General features: G+C 38.9%; 1 protein-coding gene across 1 annotated transcript in view; it reads left to right on the top strand.

The window, feature by feature from the left end:
- The first annotated feature begins 1,108 nt into the window (after positions 1-1,108).
- Positions 1,109-18,245, top strand: part of zfpm2a (zinc finger protein, FOG family member 2a) — a 162,933-nt gene continuing 145,796 nt past the window's right edge. Inside the window, exon 1 of the mRNA XM_041794381.1 lies at positions 1,109-1,384. Within this exon, the coding sequence (XP_041650315.1) occupies positions 1,345-1,384 (40 nt within the window). The 5' untranslated portion in view covers positions 1,109-1,344. The remainder of the gene's footprint in view (positions 1,385-18,245) is intronic.

The following is an 18,245-nucleotide window of genomic DNA, read 5'->3' as shown; positions in this document are numbered from 1 at the left end:
CTCTTCAAGGTGATCCACCGCTGACCCGTCTGCCACATAAATTATTCTGTAGTTTCAGACTCCATTCCAAAGTTGTGGAATTGGGTTACAAGATAATTTCACAGGCCACTTGCTTGTCTTCCTTGGCAGTCCAACTGGCTAATTGAAGAGAGTGATTTCCAGTTTGGGCAACTATTCAGAACATGGCAGTCAAAATCTGAATGATTTGAACACTCTTTCCTCTCTCTCCCTCTCCTTTTAATATTTTAAATATTTTCTCCTCCATGCATCCAGACTACTTGCAAGAAAAGGCTCACGTTTTGATTGACAGTTTTATTAAATATTGATATATAAACAGAGCAGGAAACTGCTCCTAATTGCAAATGATGAAATAAATGTGTTTACAGTTAAATTACTGGGCAGAATTTAAGGTAAAGAGGTTGTTTTACGCATCATCTTATAAACAGTATAGTTATTTATAACTTCCATCTTTTGCCAAAATGATCAGGTCATTTTCAATCAGTTTTACCTGTCAGGATGCATTATGCAAGAAAAACTGGGCAAGCTCCACCTCATGGGCCAATATAGATTCATTTGTTTGTGATTTGAGTCAGGCCATTAAATATTAAATTACCTCGTGCCTTATTTGAGAGCTCCCTCTCTTTATGTGCAGAATTTAAAAATGTAGAAGTGAAATCTGTCATAATTAAGCAGCATCGAACTGGTGGTGATTCGGTCCTTGAAGAGAAATAAACGTGTAAAAATGTTTTCCTGTGATGAACTCGAATTAAACATGTTCGTGTTGAGGCTGAGGTGCATCATGATCACCGGCTGGGGCTCAGTTTGTTTCCATCTCCGTTCAGATCTACTTTCCTAGCGAAACATGACGCTTATTAATTACAGGAAGTTAAAGAAACTGTGGATCAAGTGAAGTTCACGAAGCTGCAGCTATGGTACCCGGAGAGGAACAAACCTTATCTTCAAACAAAAGCGCGAAACGCTTTCACCTCCCCAGTCAGTCAGTGCGGATCGCCGCGAAGCGCAGCCTCATCACGGAGGACGGTGCTGAGAAAGAGTGAGAGAGAGAGCGAGCGAGAGAGGGAGGGTGTGCATGAGTTTGTGAGAGAGAGGGAGAGGGAGAGAGAAAGCCAAAACCAGAGCCAGAGAGACGAGAAAGATAAAGGAAAGACAGACGGAACGATAGACTTGTGCGTAAAAAAGTAGCCTACTAGTGCCCCCCCCTTCTTCTTCTTTTTCTTTCTCAATTTCCACCAGACAAAAACCCAAACCGACTGCTTGGATGATCGAGAACCTATCGATCAGTCAGTACTACACCTGGATTCACTGACCAGCCGCACAACAGGCATGTCCCGAAGGAAGCAGAGCAACCCCAGGCAGATCAAACGTAAGTTTTTTTTTCCTATCCAAATGTTATCTTGCCGCTAAAGCGCGTCACCAGGCTTAGAAAAGTAAGCGGAATATTGTGATGATAGTGACCACACTAAAGCAGATCTGTAGCACCCAACTATCGCCATTCATGTGTTGCTTGTCACGGTCCACACGCTCCAGTGTCCCTCCGCTGACATTTTGTGTTTTTACTAGAATTGATTTACGATCCAAATCCCACGGAGCTAGTGGCTGAAAAGTTTCACAACTGCTGCCAAGTTGCAGAAAATTAAGCAATTAGTTGTTCTTCTGATGTGACTGTAAGAGAGTTTTCAAGCAGAATTGTAAAGTGTATGTCAGTGTATCACTGTGACTGGCTGTGCAGACTAAACCTCTTCAAACCAATCCATAATCAGTTATTAAGACTTAAAGGCCACTGGATCTGTTTTAATGATAAGGCTTTAAAGTGACTGAACCATATAATTGTTTTTATTTGGAACCTATTGACCCACACGTGCTTCACACACTCCTTCACACTCTTTAATTCTACCCTACACACACAGGAGTGTGTTCACTGTTTCATGCACATAGTTGCTTCAAAGTTCATGGACTGGACTAGATATTAATTTTCAAAGCTAGTATTTACAGTGGCAGTGAAAGGGCATAGGGGCAAGTTATGGCATGCTTTCATCTGAAAGGCTCTTCAGTTTTTTCCTGCACATTTTACACATAATTGCATGTGAGCTTTAAATTAAAGGAGACCTGGAATTTATGTTTTTTTATTTTCTTTAAATGCATGAAAATAGACTGAAGCTTTATTAAGTTGACCCAAAGTGTGTCATTGTCCAGTGGTGAAATTTAAATCAGGATATGAATGAATTAAATTCACATCATTCTAATAAATTTAAAGACAGAATGTCAAAAGCATTCGACATGAGCACACTTTGACAGGTTACATGTGAGTGCTTGTACAGTTTGTGTTGTGTGTGTGTGTGTGTGAGCTGCATGCTGCTACTTCTAAATGCTACTGTAAGAAACTAAAAGCAGACCAGGTCACAACATTAAATTTTAATCCACTTTGAGACTTTTTAATATGCACAATTATATGATTTATATGTGCTGTATGTGTGTGTGAGCGTTCATGCTTCTATGCATGTGTAGGTGTAAGTGTTTGCATGTGTGTATTATATGCATGAATTCTTAAGGGGCAGGTGCAGGTTGACCTACAAGAGGTTTTTTTTCTCCTACATGACACAAGACATTTTTCATCATCAGGATCTATTTAACAGTTCTTTTATAGTTTTAGCTTCTAAATTTAACTGAGTTGCACATTTTTAAAATGAGTCAATCCTTTTTAAATTGGGATTTTTTTTGCACAATTTGAGCACTTTCCTGCACATTTCACAACTGTGGATTTTTTATTTATTTTTTTTTAAATCAGACATTGGCAATTAATCTGATTTTGTCCATGATGAAGGGGATTATTGCTGAAATAACTGCATTAATTTACATGACTTTGCACTCATTTGTTGCGTGGTTTAGTTCAAACTTGTAATTGCTTACAAAATGAGATGAGATGAGATCTCTGACTTCATATTTGAGTTTTTGGTACCTTCTTCCCAGCCTACAAAAAAAAAAGAAAGAAAGAAAGAAAAAAGGCACGGCATTATAACACATGACAGGCACACTTGTCTTTGACCAATCCCTTTTATAGCATCCAGATTTTTTTGAGCAAAAAAAATCAACTGCATGTTCATTGTCTGTCCCAGCTTTGTGTGAAGACGTTAATAAGTAAGTGATGTATAATTCAAGTTAGTCATGTGTAAGATGTTGTCAGTAAAAGAGCTAACGTGCAGTCGTTTATTCAGGACCTAGTTAGAAACAAAAAGGTCACAACCAGCCTCTCTCCTACCCCGGGAACTCTGGGAAAAAGGCCGAGAAGGCACTGAACAGAAAGTCAGCACACACAGTAAAGGACAAAAAGGTTGTTGAGCGCAGTCCCCCCCTCCTCACCACCACCCCCGCATACATTGGACTGTTATCTAAAATTGTGATTTATGCAGTATTTTAATATTTTGCTTATTCTTTCCCCTTGGGTGCTCTCTGAGCGGTGATAAAAAGGCGATGCTGAAAGAGCACCATTAATTTGCTCCGATGACTGGGTAGATATGGCCAGATAATGGGAAAGATAAGCAGAGAAGATATACCATCAGAAACCCGATTATTACCATTAAAATTCCAGCCCAGCAATCTGCAGCTGGCTGATAATTCCTTCTCCGTTTCCACCACTTTGGATGATAAGGCAAAAAATAGTCACTCAGTGCTCCTTGATTAGGCTGCCTGGATATCCCGATAATACAGTGATAAATTATGTATTTTCCTCCCTTGTTTTTCTTTTTCAATGAAATGTTACATCTGATTTTATATATATAAATATATATAGATATATATGTGTATATATATATAGAGGGAGAGAGAGAGTGCCTTTTTTCTGTATCGTCTTCCAGTTCTGCTTTTCTATGAAAAGCCCCCCCACCCCCACCCCCCCGCATATACTTTTATTGTAATAAGAGTTTGATAGAAAGAGGTGATAGTGGTGGAGGTGTTTTGTGTGGGGGCACATATCAATGTTATCAGCTCATCTCACAGGGCCAGCTGCTAGCTGCTGTTGTTTTTAGCCTTATCACCCTGTGCCAATATGCCAATAAATTGCCCAGATTGTTAGCGGTTCCTAGACGGGTCAGTAGAATTTGACAGGAATGATGAAAATATCGCTGATGCTCTGTGGATTGCGATTAGCTGCTGTAATATGATGTGCGAATTCCACATTCCCCTCTATCCTCTCTTCTCCCTTGCTCTCCCCTCACCCCCTCCCTGTTGCCTCTCCTTGGCTGATGGTGGTGTCCATACCTCTATTGGTACTGAGAGGAGAACATTTTGATGCTTAATAGGAAGAAAAGATATGAACAGGCTGAATTGAAACCAGGCCCCTCACAGTAATTTTTCTGTAAAATTGCCCCCCAAAGTTTCACAGCGTAAAGAGGAATCTGGATGATGTAGGGGGCATGCCTCCACCAGTGTTTATAGGAACATATTGAAGCAGCCCTCTGAGGCCAGGGGCGGACATCTAGTGTCAAATGTGCCTATTAAACTGACTTAGTGCCTTCCCCTTTACTGGTGTTTTTGCCATATAGACTGCCTGGAAATTCACGCTGCTTCCTCTGGCTGTTTAACTTAAGATTGTCTAACCACCATACTGTTCTGATTGTAGTGTTTGTTTACTGTAATGTTGCATGGGAAGGAGCTCTTTGTGCCCCCAAATGTCTATCCATTGATGTGGCAGTAATCAAATATCTTTTTATATGCGTTTCATCATTGTAAGTGTTTCTAAACAATAATACTGATGTGTTATAATTGGAATAGGACATATAGATGCTTTGGTAACATTGATTTTCTATCCCAGTGCTCTCTTCACTATATCATCACAATGGAGGCCATGTCTGACCTTAAAGTGCGACCTTAAATCTAATGTAATGTTGCCTGCCTTAACCTTTGAATTATTATTAAATATCTCATTTTTCTGGTCCTTTTGAACAGCACTTAAGCCAAACAAGGTTAGAGGTGTGTATTTTTACCAAAGCAACTATTTTTTTCCCATCTCTGCTTCACAGTTAATCTCTCCTATTCCTAAGCATCAGGCCACTTTATGTAACGTTAGCATACTGTTTATCATATCAGGTGACATTTCTATCTTTGAGGGGCATTTATCAGAGGCAGATTACAGTAGTAAGGGATAAGGGGAGTGTTTACTGAATTGACTGCCAACATTCTGTATCTGAATTTGTGAATGTGTTTGCTTGTGTATACATTGGTATATGTACAGTATGTGAGATGAGCATGTGGCGTTAAGCAGAGCTTTTAGCGTGATGTATTTTTTTCTCTCTCTCTCTCTCTCAGACTCCTCATCCGTGTTTCCTACAGTTTTGCTCGGCTTTGCCATTTTTGTATAAGCATGCTGAAGCAGTGGAAGTTGTATATGCTGTGTTTCACCCATGGCCCAAAAATGCTGGCAGCTCTAGTAGTCAGATGTTTTGGGGGTGTAAAATCAAAAAAAAATGTTTGCATGCCAGCCTCCCTGTATATTTGAGGGTTTCTCTTTCATTGGGTGACAATCACGGCATGTCTCTTGTGTTTCTCTTGTTGATTTCTGTCAGAAGAAGAATGGTTGTTGAATGCCAACTTTCCCTCAAACATCTGTTCCTTGCCAATAACAGCTTGTGCTGTTGCTGCGTCTTAGCTGAAGGATCCCCAATTGCCTCCTCACTTTTGACACAAAACAACAATGCAGATGAATGTCATTTTCGTGCATTTTTTTCCATTGTATCTAAAGTGCTATTATTTTCTGTCGAGAAATTATTTTACAATGCTGCTTTTACTGTTTATGTCACCGACTTCCTAGCTATAGGGAGAGGAATGTATAGCAGCTGCTGCTTCCTTTGTTCACAGCAGTACTGTCTAATGTGTTGGATGGGCTGAGGTTGGCAGGCGATGGCCTGACAGTGCCTAATCCGACCCTCTGTGTCGCTATGTCTGTGGTGCCTGGACAGCAGTGTGAGATGTGGGCTGGGTTGTTGAAAGGTGGAGGTCACTTCCTCACACAGTTTCCTCTTTATCTTCTTTCCTGAATTCCAGTGCTATTATTTCTATAACTGCTCCAGTCACCATTGTCTTTTCATTTGGGCATTATAACATCACCAAGGTGAGCATGGTGTTAATTATAGAAATATTTAATGATAAAAAGTGTTTAAGTGTGGTCTACTCCTTCACACTAAGCATTTGAGTATATTCCTCTCTGTTTATTTAGATTTTATATCATTGATGTCCATTGAGCCCCCAGGTAACAATTGACTTTCAGCCTGCTTTAAGTTAATAGCCTTGTCTCTTGCTTGTAGGGATCAATATTGGTATTAATTAATCACCATTATCAAGAGCAGAATCTGGTTCCATTTGTTGTTACATCAGCAAAATATCAATAGAGAAAATGGACTCCCTGATCGTCATGGCAACTTCATCTCTTAGGTCAAAGAGAGTTTATCTTATCTTGCTGCTGAGAGTGGCAAACTGCTTAGGAATCTAGTTTAGACAGAAAGATCATTGATTTAAGCCTTTTTTACCCAACCTTGTTGTTTCAGGATAGAGAGGAGGGGGGGATACAGAGAAAGGCTGCATTCTAATCACAACAAAGATGTAAGATTTAAATATTGATGTCCAAAGGCCATTACAGCAAAAAGAGCCCCTGGTCTTGCTGTTGTTCAAGTACGTCCTTTTAAGACCCAGACAAAGCCTTGATTTGATTATCAGAGGTGTCACCGCTGAGTACGTCTGTATAGCTGACAGTGTGAGACTGCAGGGGAGATCAGTTTCCTGCAAGCAAGGCCACAAAAATGTTAACAGATCACACTCTTCATCCTGGGATATCTATAGGCCTGCTAGGCCTACAGTGTGCCCCAACATGCCCTGTTTACAACAGCAACAATTCTGTGATAAAGCAGGGTTTAAAGTGGAGTTATTGATTTATTGATAAGAAGAGTGTTAATCAGCATGAAATTAGATGACAAAATTTCATTCATTGATTCACCTTTCATAAGGAAATCATGTTACATTTGAGGATATAAGATCAACTTTTTGTTCTGTGAATATGATCTGAATATATTTTCATTCTGGACTGCTTTCTAATGCAGTGGTTTTCCTTAGGGACCCCCTGCTCTCACTAAGAAAGGCTAAGCCCCCCATGACACACTTGGAAAAAATAAACATCATTTTTGTTTGTTTTCATTGACAAAATCCCAACATAATAGCCTCGCATATACTTGTTCTTGACAGAAGATTTTTGTATAAATGATCTATTATTATGATGGTGTGTTAGGACCACTCTAGAAACATAGTAATAAAAAAGAGGATCTGTTTCTTTTCAAGAAAAAACTCAAAATTCTCAAGTTTAAAAAGTTGTTAATTTACATGGAAAAAAATGAATTCTTTGACTTTAACTGTCATTAATGTTTTTGAACCAAGACTTTCATTTTTTTAGATCATTAAATCAAAAATGCAGCCTCTGCTTCAATCTGATTTCTTGTAAATTTGTGACTTTACACTGTTGTAAATCTACAATTTTAAAATTCTTAAATTTTTGAGTTTCTAACTTTTTAACTTGGAAATTTCAACTTTTTTCTCATAGATTTTCAACTTTTTAAACCCATAAATTCCAAGTTGGTTTTCATGTAAATACATAACTTTATAATCTAGAAAAAGATATTTTTTTCCTAGAAAGTTTTTTTTTTTTTTTTAACTTTTTTGATCAAAAATGAACAGATTCTCTTTATTCTTTTCTATCTTTTAGATTGCCCTTAGTACACCATTGTACAGTATGTTTCTAATCATTATTTTAAAGGATAAATGTACTTTTAATTTTGGCAACTCCAGAACAGACAGGGTCCCGCGCCCACCCTGAGATCTTTGGGTGCCCAGACCCCAGGTTGGGAACCACTGCTCTATTGATAACAAAACATGCAGACTTCAACTAACAGCATCCTTTGATTTAAAAAAGGCATTTAATAAAACAAAGTTATTTAAGATGATTAGGTTTATTTGTCCTATAAAAAGAAGATCGAATATTCAGGTCAGGTATTTGTAGAAATATCAATAACATGATGTAGATATGCTTAATTACATTTAAACAGGCAATGGTCCTGCCCACCTTAAAAGTTTTTTTTAATATGAATTGTATAGAAGTCTCAGAAGTACAAATCTGAACATGCACATGTTTTATTTTTATTCCTACATTAAATCATTCTTCGTAATGCGTATGTGTGTAGGAGGCATTTTTCTCTTGTAGTTCTACAAGGTGCCTTTAAAACAAACTTCTCTGGATGTGGTCACATGACGTGTTTGTAAAATCTGCACATAACAGCTAACATTCTGAAGAAATGATTATAGAGTAAATGTAATCAGAGAGAAGTGTGTCTGTCTATGTTGGTTATTATTTCAGCAGTTTTAGCTGAGTTTTAATAAATTCTTGATTTGTATGTTTTCACAGAGGTGAATGAACTCTGTTCTGCTGTCTTGTTTCTTGCATTGTGCAATAAAACATAACCGGGATTACTGTGTGACAGATGATTAAGGTTGTAAGTGTGAGATTAATTTAGCCTGCTCTCGTGATAAGTTGGGTCCGGTATGACTTATTTGGGTGGTGAAAGGACCGGGTTCTTGGATCCCTCGTCTTACTGCAGTATGCTCCTCAGGGTTGGAGCAGAGAGCAGGGGCACTGCCTGCTTTTCTTTTTTTCTTCCTCTTTTTGCCTCCGGGACACAATTGCCTCATTTAACATTCTCTATTTGGCCCCTGCCAAGAGGGGAAATAGCCAGGGTGAGTAAGAGAGGCCGCCACACATCATGAATTCTTCTTTCATTTAACTTGCACAGTCCCTTTTCACCTTGGTGATGCACATGGATCAGGAATGAAGATATTGCTCAATTAAGGGGATTTCTGAGGTTGCTCCTGAGGTATTGCAGTTATTTTTGTACCATGCAGGGGTTTTGATGTATCATGGATATGGATATTGGGTTCATCATATTTGTGCAATTCTTTGACATTTCCATAGCCCAGAAGAGAAAAAGCTCTTTGCCTGTAAAAGCATCGCGCCTCTGCCATACTAAAAAGTCATTTTTCAGTCTAAAACTGCAGGAATGTAAGCAGCTTTCTGGTCATATTAGGATTGTTTTTTTATGTATTTGTTATGCACAATTTATTGGAAGGATTTTATGCAAAATGTTACAATTAATTTCGGTAAATATTCTGTGAAAAGGAATAATCTCTCTCTGTGTTGTCAACAAAAACAAAAGATGGAACATGAAGTCTACTGGCCAAGCCTTGACTTTGACTCCAGCCAAATGCATTCTCCAAATTAGAAGACAAATATAACGAGGAGATTATATTAAAGGAGGGATAGTTTTGTAAGCACAATTCACAGAGTAGCTTGGATTCAAGAAAGTGATGCCTGAAGAGCTGTTCAGTGTAAATCTCTGGCTTGGCAGGAATTACTGAGGATGTATTTGTGGGGGGCAGTTCGATGCAGAACTTTGCATTGGAATGAAATGCAGAGAGCTCTATAGTTAAGAGATAGGTGGCAACAGAGGATTAAGTAACAAGCTTTTCAGTTCAATTTGTACATCAGCATTTTCCGCCAGACGAAAGGCACAAAACACATAGCATCTTAAGGCTTCAGTGGAAAATCACTAATGACAAAGCTTTGTAAATAGATAAACAATTTATGTCAAATATGCTGAAAATATAAAACAAACTTCAAAACATGTTAATACTTTAAAGAGGCTGTGTTTTGATTTGCACCGCTGCAAAGCTGCTAAAGCAGCTGACAGCACAGCTTACACATCATGTGATCAGTTGTATCTGCCTACATGTGATTAGCAGGGAGCACAGCTACAGCTACAGTGATAATAAATCCATATTAGATTTGGAACACTTTGACGATGATCGATTGTATTTACAGTAAATTATGCAAAACAAATTGGACAGAGCTTGTGCGTTGCTGGACAGTGACAAAAGGAGTGTTGTGTTTTAAGTAACTGCACCTTATGTTTTCAGAGCAGGCTTTGTAAAGTGACGGGTAAACATCCATAGAAAATACTGCAGCTTCAATGTCTTTTCTTTGTGTTATTCCTACAACACTTATCTGATAATTACTGAAAACAGTAGACGATGTGAAAGTGATGTCACCAGCATAAATGCCTTTTTGTCCTATCAGATTGGAATTTTATCACCGTCTCAGACACACACACTCCTGAAGAAAACAAAAATAAAACTGAAAACTTGTGTGTGTGTGTATATATATATATATATATAAACAGCCTGTAAGAAGATTGAAATTTTTAATCCACTTAACTCAGGATTTTTGTAGTTAATAATCGCAATTAATCGCACCATTTTTCATATGTTTAAAATTCCACGATTTTGCTCTTTAAACTGTTTGGTACCATTTAAGTAATCAATTAATTTTTTACTGTCTAAAATAATGGGTATTAACTCCCTGTTTGGATACAGACCTGCTTTTATTTGTAAGAAAAAAAAAACTTGTTAGAGACTGAAATCATCTGAAATCTTTGATTTACCTATTAAAGCAGGTCTATACCCAAACAGGAAGTCAATTACCGTTGTTAAAGACACAAAAACAGTTTGAAATGCAAAATAATAGAATTTTAAACTGCAATAAAAAGGGTGTGATTAATCGTGATTGAATATAGAAATTCTGAGATCAATTGCAATTAACAATAATGTTTTTTAGCAATAATATATATATACAGTGAGCAGGCTCACTGGGCTTCTCTGAGAAGTCAGAAATGAATCAAGCACAACATTCAACCACTAAAACTCATTTTTCTGGTTGAGAATGCAAGTAAATAACTATAATTTGACATATTAATCAAGACATATAATGTGCTTTACTATTTTTTCAGGTTTTTTGTAAATCAGTAAATTTGAAAATTCATGGATAACAATCATAATTATATTTTAGCATTAAAGATATCATTTGGGTTAAAGAGCTTCTACATATTGGTGTATTAACCATTGCAGAAACATAAAAAATGATTTTGTTAATTACCAATGCTGTTAATTTAGGGCAGCTGTGGCATAAACCTCACTTTGGTTAGGGTTAGGGTGGTCTAATAAATTTGTTAAGCACTATATATATATATATATATACTGCATGCTTTATTGTCTCTTTCAACTCACATTACTCATAGCACATCAGTGTCTCCATGCAGTAACAGTTATGGAAAATAAGTCCACTTACCTCCGCAAACTCTCATTTTATTTTGAAAAACTTACAGACAGCTCGGTGGTTAAAGTCAGAAATCCTGTGAACCTTTTTAATCTTCTTTGCTTTCATTATCAATCCATAGCAAGTTCTTTTTTTCAAGTTAAAATCTTTGATTTACCTATAAAGGCAGGTCGGCATCCAAACAGGAAGTCAGTTACTGTAGTTTAAGAAAAATCACAACTGACATAAAAACAGTTTGAAATGCAAAATAATAATCGTGACTAAATACAGAAATTCTTTGATTAATTGCGATCAAAAATCATGTTTTTCAGCTCTCTCTCTCTCTCTCTCTCTCTCTCTCTATATATATATATATATATACAAATAGTGTATATATATGTGTATGTGTGTGTGTACTTTTTTTTTATATTTCCTTACTTCACATACTGGCAATATTTTCACCTCTGGTTGAGTCTAGGATGTGCCCGTGAGTCTCTGAGACATACATTTGACCATAATCAGGTTTTTTTAAGCTTCAGAAACAGGATAACAACTGGGTCAGATGATAAGCCCGGGCAAAACAGGAAAAAAAGCCTCCTCTGATAGACGAGGAGAAAATCTGATTGATTGATGTCTGCTGGCTTTGCCACCATCACAAGCCAGTTGACAGTTAGTTTGGGATCAGATGATTTCACTCTTAAGATTGGGGTTGAGGGGAGGCTAGGCAAATATGAAGGACACAAAGGTCAATGGCTTCTCTCCTCCTCTCTGTATCTGTCTCTCCCTCGCAATAGCTTGCTTTGACAAACTGTAATATGTTGCTGAGCTTTGTGGCAGCAGGACACATGGTCATAGTTTGTACAGTAATATCCTATTGCAGTAATCTCACAAGGAATGATTGAAAGTGCCTGAGGAATCTGGTACTAGCAGGGACCCGTTGACATCATCAGCTGCTGTGGACTGGCGTATGTCTCCTGACTAGTTTGAACTGAATTTTCCCATGGGACTGAATAAGTTAAACAACAGGCTTGACTTGAAGTGAATCTGTTATTGTAAGCAGCATCTGATAAGATGGCACCATATTATGAGTTTTTGTAGCAAAGAGGCCAAAAGTGGAATCTCCAGTGAGTGTCTCTCTGTGGTTTCGGAAAAAGATGAACATGGAACTGTGACAGGGGATGATTGGATGCATATTGTAAATAAACACCCAAGTCTTTCACGATTCCCTCTCAGTCGTTAGATAAAGATGTTCCAGACAGCGTTTCAGCTGCTCTGGCTGCTTGGATTGTGTATTTCTTAGATGAAGTGACAAGGGGTTACTCCGGGGTTGACCTCGTATGGTAAAAATGAGAGTAGCACGTGGTTCAAGTTTACCAAAACAAACTCTTGGAAGACCTTTTTTTGTTTATAGCAGTGCATGATATTTTCTTCTTTCAGCTCATGTTGGGGAAGTGAAACTCTATGGTGTCCATAGTAATGTCTGGGATTTTCAATGGTTCCTTCTCCAGCTCTAATGGGCATGTCCGTTCGCTTTGTGTGGGGCTTCTTTCAAGATCAAGGTCTCACTTGTAATGAAGTGGCTATGCAAATGCATGTCATATCCCACTATTGTGAATCACTTGTTTTTATCAAGTTTTTATTGAAAGAAATGTAGCCTCCATTCAGAGCTATTAACCAAACAATAAAAAGGGATAATCCTAAAACAATTCCAATCCAAATAGAACCGGACATCATTTAGGGGAAGAGACAACAACTCTTTGTTTGTTTGAAGTGGATGATATGACATCCTTCTTGTCAAAGACTCAGGGCGAATAAAGGGATTTGTAATTACCATAATTATCTCTTATATGTTTCTACCTAATGATGTCCATTAAATGCCTAAGGCTTCATTCAGAGACTGCCTCAGTGTAGGTTGGCATGGACTCATAATACAGCATGTAACATTACACAGTGCACAAGTAATGAACTTCTTTCATCAAAGATGTTTATCACGCCTTGCTTCTGGGGGAGCAGCCAATATACTTCAGCTTTTTGTTACAGTTGGATTATAACAATTCTCATAGTTCCCACTTATCTTTCAAATTTTCTCTACATGTGATATCAACCCAATTGGCTTCATGTCTAAACAGGATGGCTCTCTAATCTAGACCACTGTTCGTTTCATGTAAAACATCTCATTTTGTGGCTTAGGCTGGTGGCTGTCTTATCATTACATAATTCACTGCCCTCTTCCTGATTTTCTTTGTGTCAATTTATTTAAATTCCCCCATGTTTATATATTTCCTGCCCCCTTTCTTTCCAAATGATTGCCTTTCGTAAGTTCAAAGACTCATCATCAAGACTTTTTGTAACTTTTCAGATATGAATTCACAGTTGAGAGAAAAGCTTTTGTTGGTGAGTGGAGGAGAGGGAGCCAGCACATGTCCATCTCTGTCTCAGAGGTTGAGCTAACCCAGATTAAAAGCACAGATATAGCACCCTAACAGTTCACACCTCAGCAAGTACAGCATTTAAGGGATCATGCCTGCATACATGTGTGCTGTTCTGCTCCTAAAGCCCTCAGTCCTGCATGTGGCTCTGCTCCTGTGGTTGAGTTGCTCTTTGTCCGCTACCTATCAGCATATCAGCACTGTCTCTGAAGCCCAGTTGTATAATGCACCATTTATGGCTTTGTGAAGGGAGATGGCGGACGGACGGCGGAATAGCTCCAGGCCGTCCCCTCAGTGAGTGGATTAACGGCGGCCTGCTTTAGCGCACACTACTGCGGTGTGAAATCGGCCTCGCTTCGGCGCCGCCGATGAAGCTCCCTCTCTCTATTTCTCTCTCTTTTCTCCCCCTCTCTGTTTCCTCACCTTCATGCAAAGCCTCTCCCAGCCATCTGTGAAATGTGGAAACTCTGTGTCTAAGTTGAGTTCAGATCCCATCCCCTCCGTCAAGCTGAGGCCAGGAAGCAACTGGGCAGGCAGTCGGCAAAGGGGGTTTGCAGGGGAGCAGGAGGAGGGAAGGAGATAGAGAACGGAGGAGGAGGAGGAGGAGGGTGGTGGTGGTGAGGGATCAGCTCACTGATGTCGTGCCGTGTGTGCAGGAACCCTGCCTGTTCTCCGCGGGCGAGTTGGAGGAGGGTCCAGGCCTGGGTGCCGGCCGAGAGATCTCTGGTTCCTGCTTGCAGGTCCAAATCCCCCCTCTGTGTGTGTCTTTGTGGAGGCGAGGCAGTGGCACAGCTCCCCTGAGCCCCTGCCCAGTCCTTTGAAGATAAGATGGTGATACAGAGTCCCTTTCGGTACGTCGCTAACCGATGGTCTTTGTGTGACACGCATGCCTCTCTCATTTCGAGCCTGCAGCTAAAACACCTATGGTCTTTACTGAAACGAATCAGCTGTATGGCCTCAGGTCAAATTAGATTATGAATGGGTGGCAAAATCCTAGATTGTATGTTTAGGATACCTGATTTTTTCACCATTTCATGCTGATAACGTAGAGTTCTGCTGTGGTTGATATTTCTATTCGATTTTCCTCCAGTGAAAAGAATCACTTTCATAAATTCACCTACTACACTTGCTGCTGACTTATTTTTTCCAGTTTTCCAGTTTTCCATGGCAACGAGTTGTCATCTTAACTCAATTCCACTCTCCTATCTGTGCTGTATTGCTCTTCATCATGACAGTTTTTTAAACACGTTCCTCCTCTGCATTTATAACCATATTTTGTCGCACTTGTAGGCTAATTCTCCCACTTCTGGCTCTCCAAAGCAGCTTTTTACAAGAGCAACCATCATAATCAGGCCTTTGAATTACAGACTCAATATTCCTTTTTTTCTCTATCCTGTGGCTTTGGGGTTCAGATCTGTGCATAATGTCTTGTGATTGCATGGCATTATGGTGGTTTGGAAAGCTGAATCGAGGTCCAGCCACATATCCTCTTTCCATAGACAATGTGGATCTCTGTCTCTCTGAGCTCATCAGGGATGGGGCGTTGATTGCTTTTTGATACCCCTCCAACGTGGATGAGGTCCTGCATACATCAGCTAATTAGAATGTACTTATAGTGTGTGTTTCTGCGTGACAGACCCCACACTTCTCAACAGATCTTCAGTCCAAGTGCTCTAACCACATTGCTAAAGGCTTTATCAAATTTCTGTCAAGAAAAAAAAAGCCATACAGTGCAGGGTGGGCTGTAGGGATGTTGTCTGTGTGTGCATGTGTGTAGAAGATTTTGACGAAAGGGAAAATCAAACAAAGAAAATGAAAAGAGAATGCATATAGGCGGGATTTACAGCAGTATTCAGACTAGCCTCGTGCACAGCACATTAAAGGGAGCATTTTGAAGCAGATGTTAAGTTTAAATTAATGAAGACTTTGTTGAATAAAGAAACCACCTTACTTGTGTTCTGGAAAGTGGCAGCAGGAGCCAGCTACGCCAAACAACAACTCAGTTGTTGCAGGAATGAGTGAGTAGTATCACCCCAGCATCAGAGAGGGACCTTTAAAGGTTGCTTCTGCCTCATTGACTTTTTTTTGGTCATTTTTTATTAATCTATTTTGCTGCCTCTGCCTTATACACACACACAGACACAGAAAAAAAAAAAAACTCATGCTCACCAAATGTCCCAGCCCATGCGATGATAAGTGGAAGGTGCTGGGATGTCTGTATTTCATAAAGCCATCCTATTACATTCCCATTGTTTGTGGGGAACATTAAAGTGAGTCTAGTCCCCAAACAGTTAAAAAAAAGTATGGGATGTGGCACCACAACAGGAATCTAACCACTGTTTCCTGGTAATCTTGACCTGGATCTTAATACCAATAAAGTGTTTTGTTTTACACAGTATAAGCCAGGTCCAAGCTGGAGCACTCCACTCTGTATTTCTGCCGCCATACGTTATTGAATATCATTTCAGATAAGAGGTGTAATCCCTTGGGTTGGAGTGATGTATTTTGACCAGCCCAATGATAGGATACTGCGCATACTGTCCATCTTCAGGTTTTTCAGACTCTGTTGGAATATTTAAGATGTAATGACTCTGCAAAGATGCAACCAGTTATTTTTCCTGCACTTAATATGAAAGATCTATAATGGCAAATACATAAATACGACTAGGAAATGCCAGCATATGCCCATAAAATACTTAATTTATTTACTTGTTTATTTATTTATTTTCTGCTCTCACAGTGAAGGAAATATGCACACTGCTTTGCCTTTGAATGTCTAATTATACTTTAAAAAAAAGATTTGAAAAATTCCCAGATGGCTCAGTGGACAAGTCAAAAGTAATATGCACTTTGTGATTTCAAACGCCTCGCCTTAGAATGGCTCACTTTAGTGAATTTAATGTATGTTTCTTTCTGTAGCAAGTTATTTTGATTTCTATGGTTAATGTTTCTTTCTTACTTTCATTCAAAATAAATGAAGCTAAGTTCATGCAGGACACGGTATTCATACGCCCAGCCGTGATCAGCTGACAGCCAGATGATCCTAATTATCGCCCCAGCTCTCCCAGCCAATCACAGCTCTTTCTCTCAACACAGTGGTGCATTTATATATGACGTGCTTCTCACTAATCCCTGCTTGCATTAATGCTGATGCACCACGCTGCTGCTGGCAATGATTAACCTCCTCCACCCCAGCCTCCTCCTTTATAGCATAAAGCTTGTTGCACCCTCATAATCAGTTTCATGCTTTTGAACTAATTTTATATTATTCAATATGCACTGTCATAAATGTGTCTATCCATATGGGGGTTTCTAACCGTACACTTCCTCGAAAGTCGAAGCATGCTGCTTGACTAATCCAAGGAGCATTTTTTGAGCAGATCCTTCACCGCCAAGTAAAACTGTATATCCATTTTGCAGTAAAATGGTTAAATGTGTGATGAAAGAGTTCCTGACTAAAAAAGTTAATCCAAACAGGAAGTAAAGTACCATTAGCTTCAAACAGAACAGTGTGTATTTTGTACATGCACTACTGCATATACCTTGATGTGTAAGTGTTCAGTAGTGCGAAAAGGAGTAGAATCTGCACTTTGAAACTGTCTCTACTTCTTAAGTCACAATGAGATGTTCAGCAATAAATCAAAATTCCAATAACCGATCTACAAGTCAAGATCATAGATATCATCTCCCTGTATTCATTTTCTCACATGTCAAGACACTGTAAGTTTATTAAAGGTTGGCCATGATGGTTTTCAGGGCGGATATCCATTATTAGTAGTCCATGTGATTGCTAACCAAAAATCTGGACCTGATATGCATTTGTCATGGCAAACAAAATGTATTTCATGTGCAATTTAAAAAACGAAGGAAAATAAACTTAGCACTAAATCTGTCAGTATGAGAACAGAGCAACAGGAAGTGATGCTGCACATCCTGTGTCAGTGCCAACCAGGTCTCACTGCTGATTGGCTGGTGGTTGTAAGACATCAAGCCTGTCAGAGAGTGTTGTGAGCAGGAGAGTAGGTCAGACTGTAGAGAGTGAAAGCAAAACCAGAGTTATGACACACCTTACAGTAAAATATCATCCTTTAAAAAACGTTGGAACAGATGTCCTGAAAAATTAATGGAAAATGTTTATTTATTTAGATATAATAGAATACTATACATGGCATGTATTTTTCCATGCTATTGTGTTATGTTCAATTTAGGAAGGTTTACTACACCTCTGGTAGAAAAGGAAAGTCAGATTTTATTTGTTTCTTGCTAAACTGAATATGTGGTATTTCATAGATCATTGTTGAAACTGTGAAATAGGTCACTCAGGTCAATAAAACACACTTACTGTCTCACCTCTCAGAGTTACATTCCTTCTTCCATCATGAAAGAACATTCCAGATTTATTTCATCAGAAATTGTTTTATCTTGACTGGCCAGATCCATGACCTCTGTGCACTGTTAGTTCAATACCATTGCAAGACCACATCCCCCAGGACATTGAAAGACAGAAACTGAACTCAACCAGGTTAAGAAAAAAAAGTTTGTTTTGAAGTTTGCATGTTTGTCTACTTACTGACATATACCTGAAACTGAGCAAAAGTTTATAACAGAAACATAAGAGT

The sequence above is a fragment of the Cheilinus undulatus genome, linkage group 8 (assembly GCF_018320785.1).
Source record: "Cheilinus undulatus linkage group 8, ASM1832078v1, whole genome shotgun sequence".
Lineage (NCBI taxonomy): Eukaryota > Metazoa > Chordata > Actinopteri > Labriformes > Labridae > Cheilinus > Cheilinus undulatus.
The sequence above is the reverse complement of the archived record's forward strand: the minus strand, read 5'-3'. Positions and strand labels throughout refer to the sequence as shown.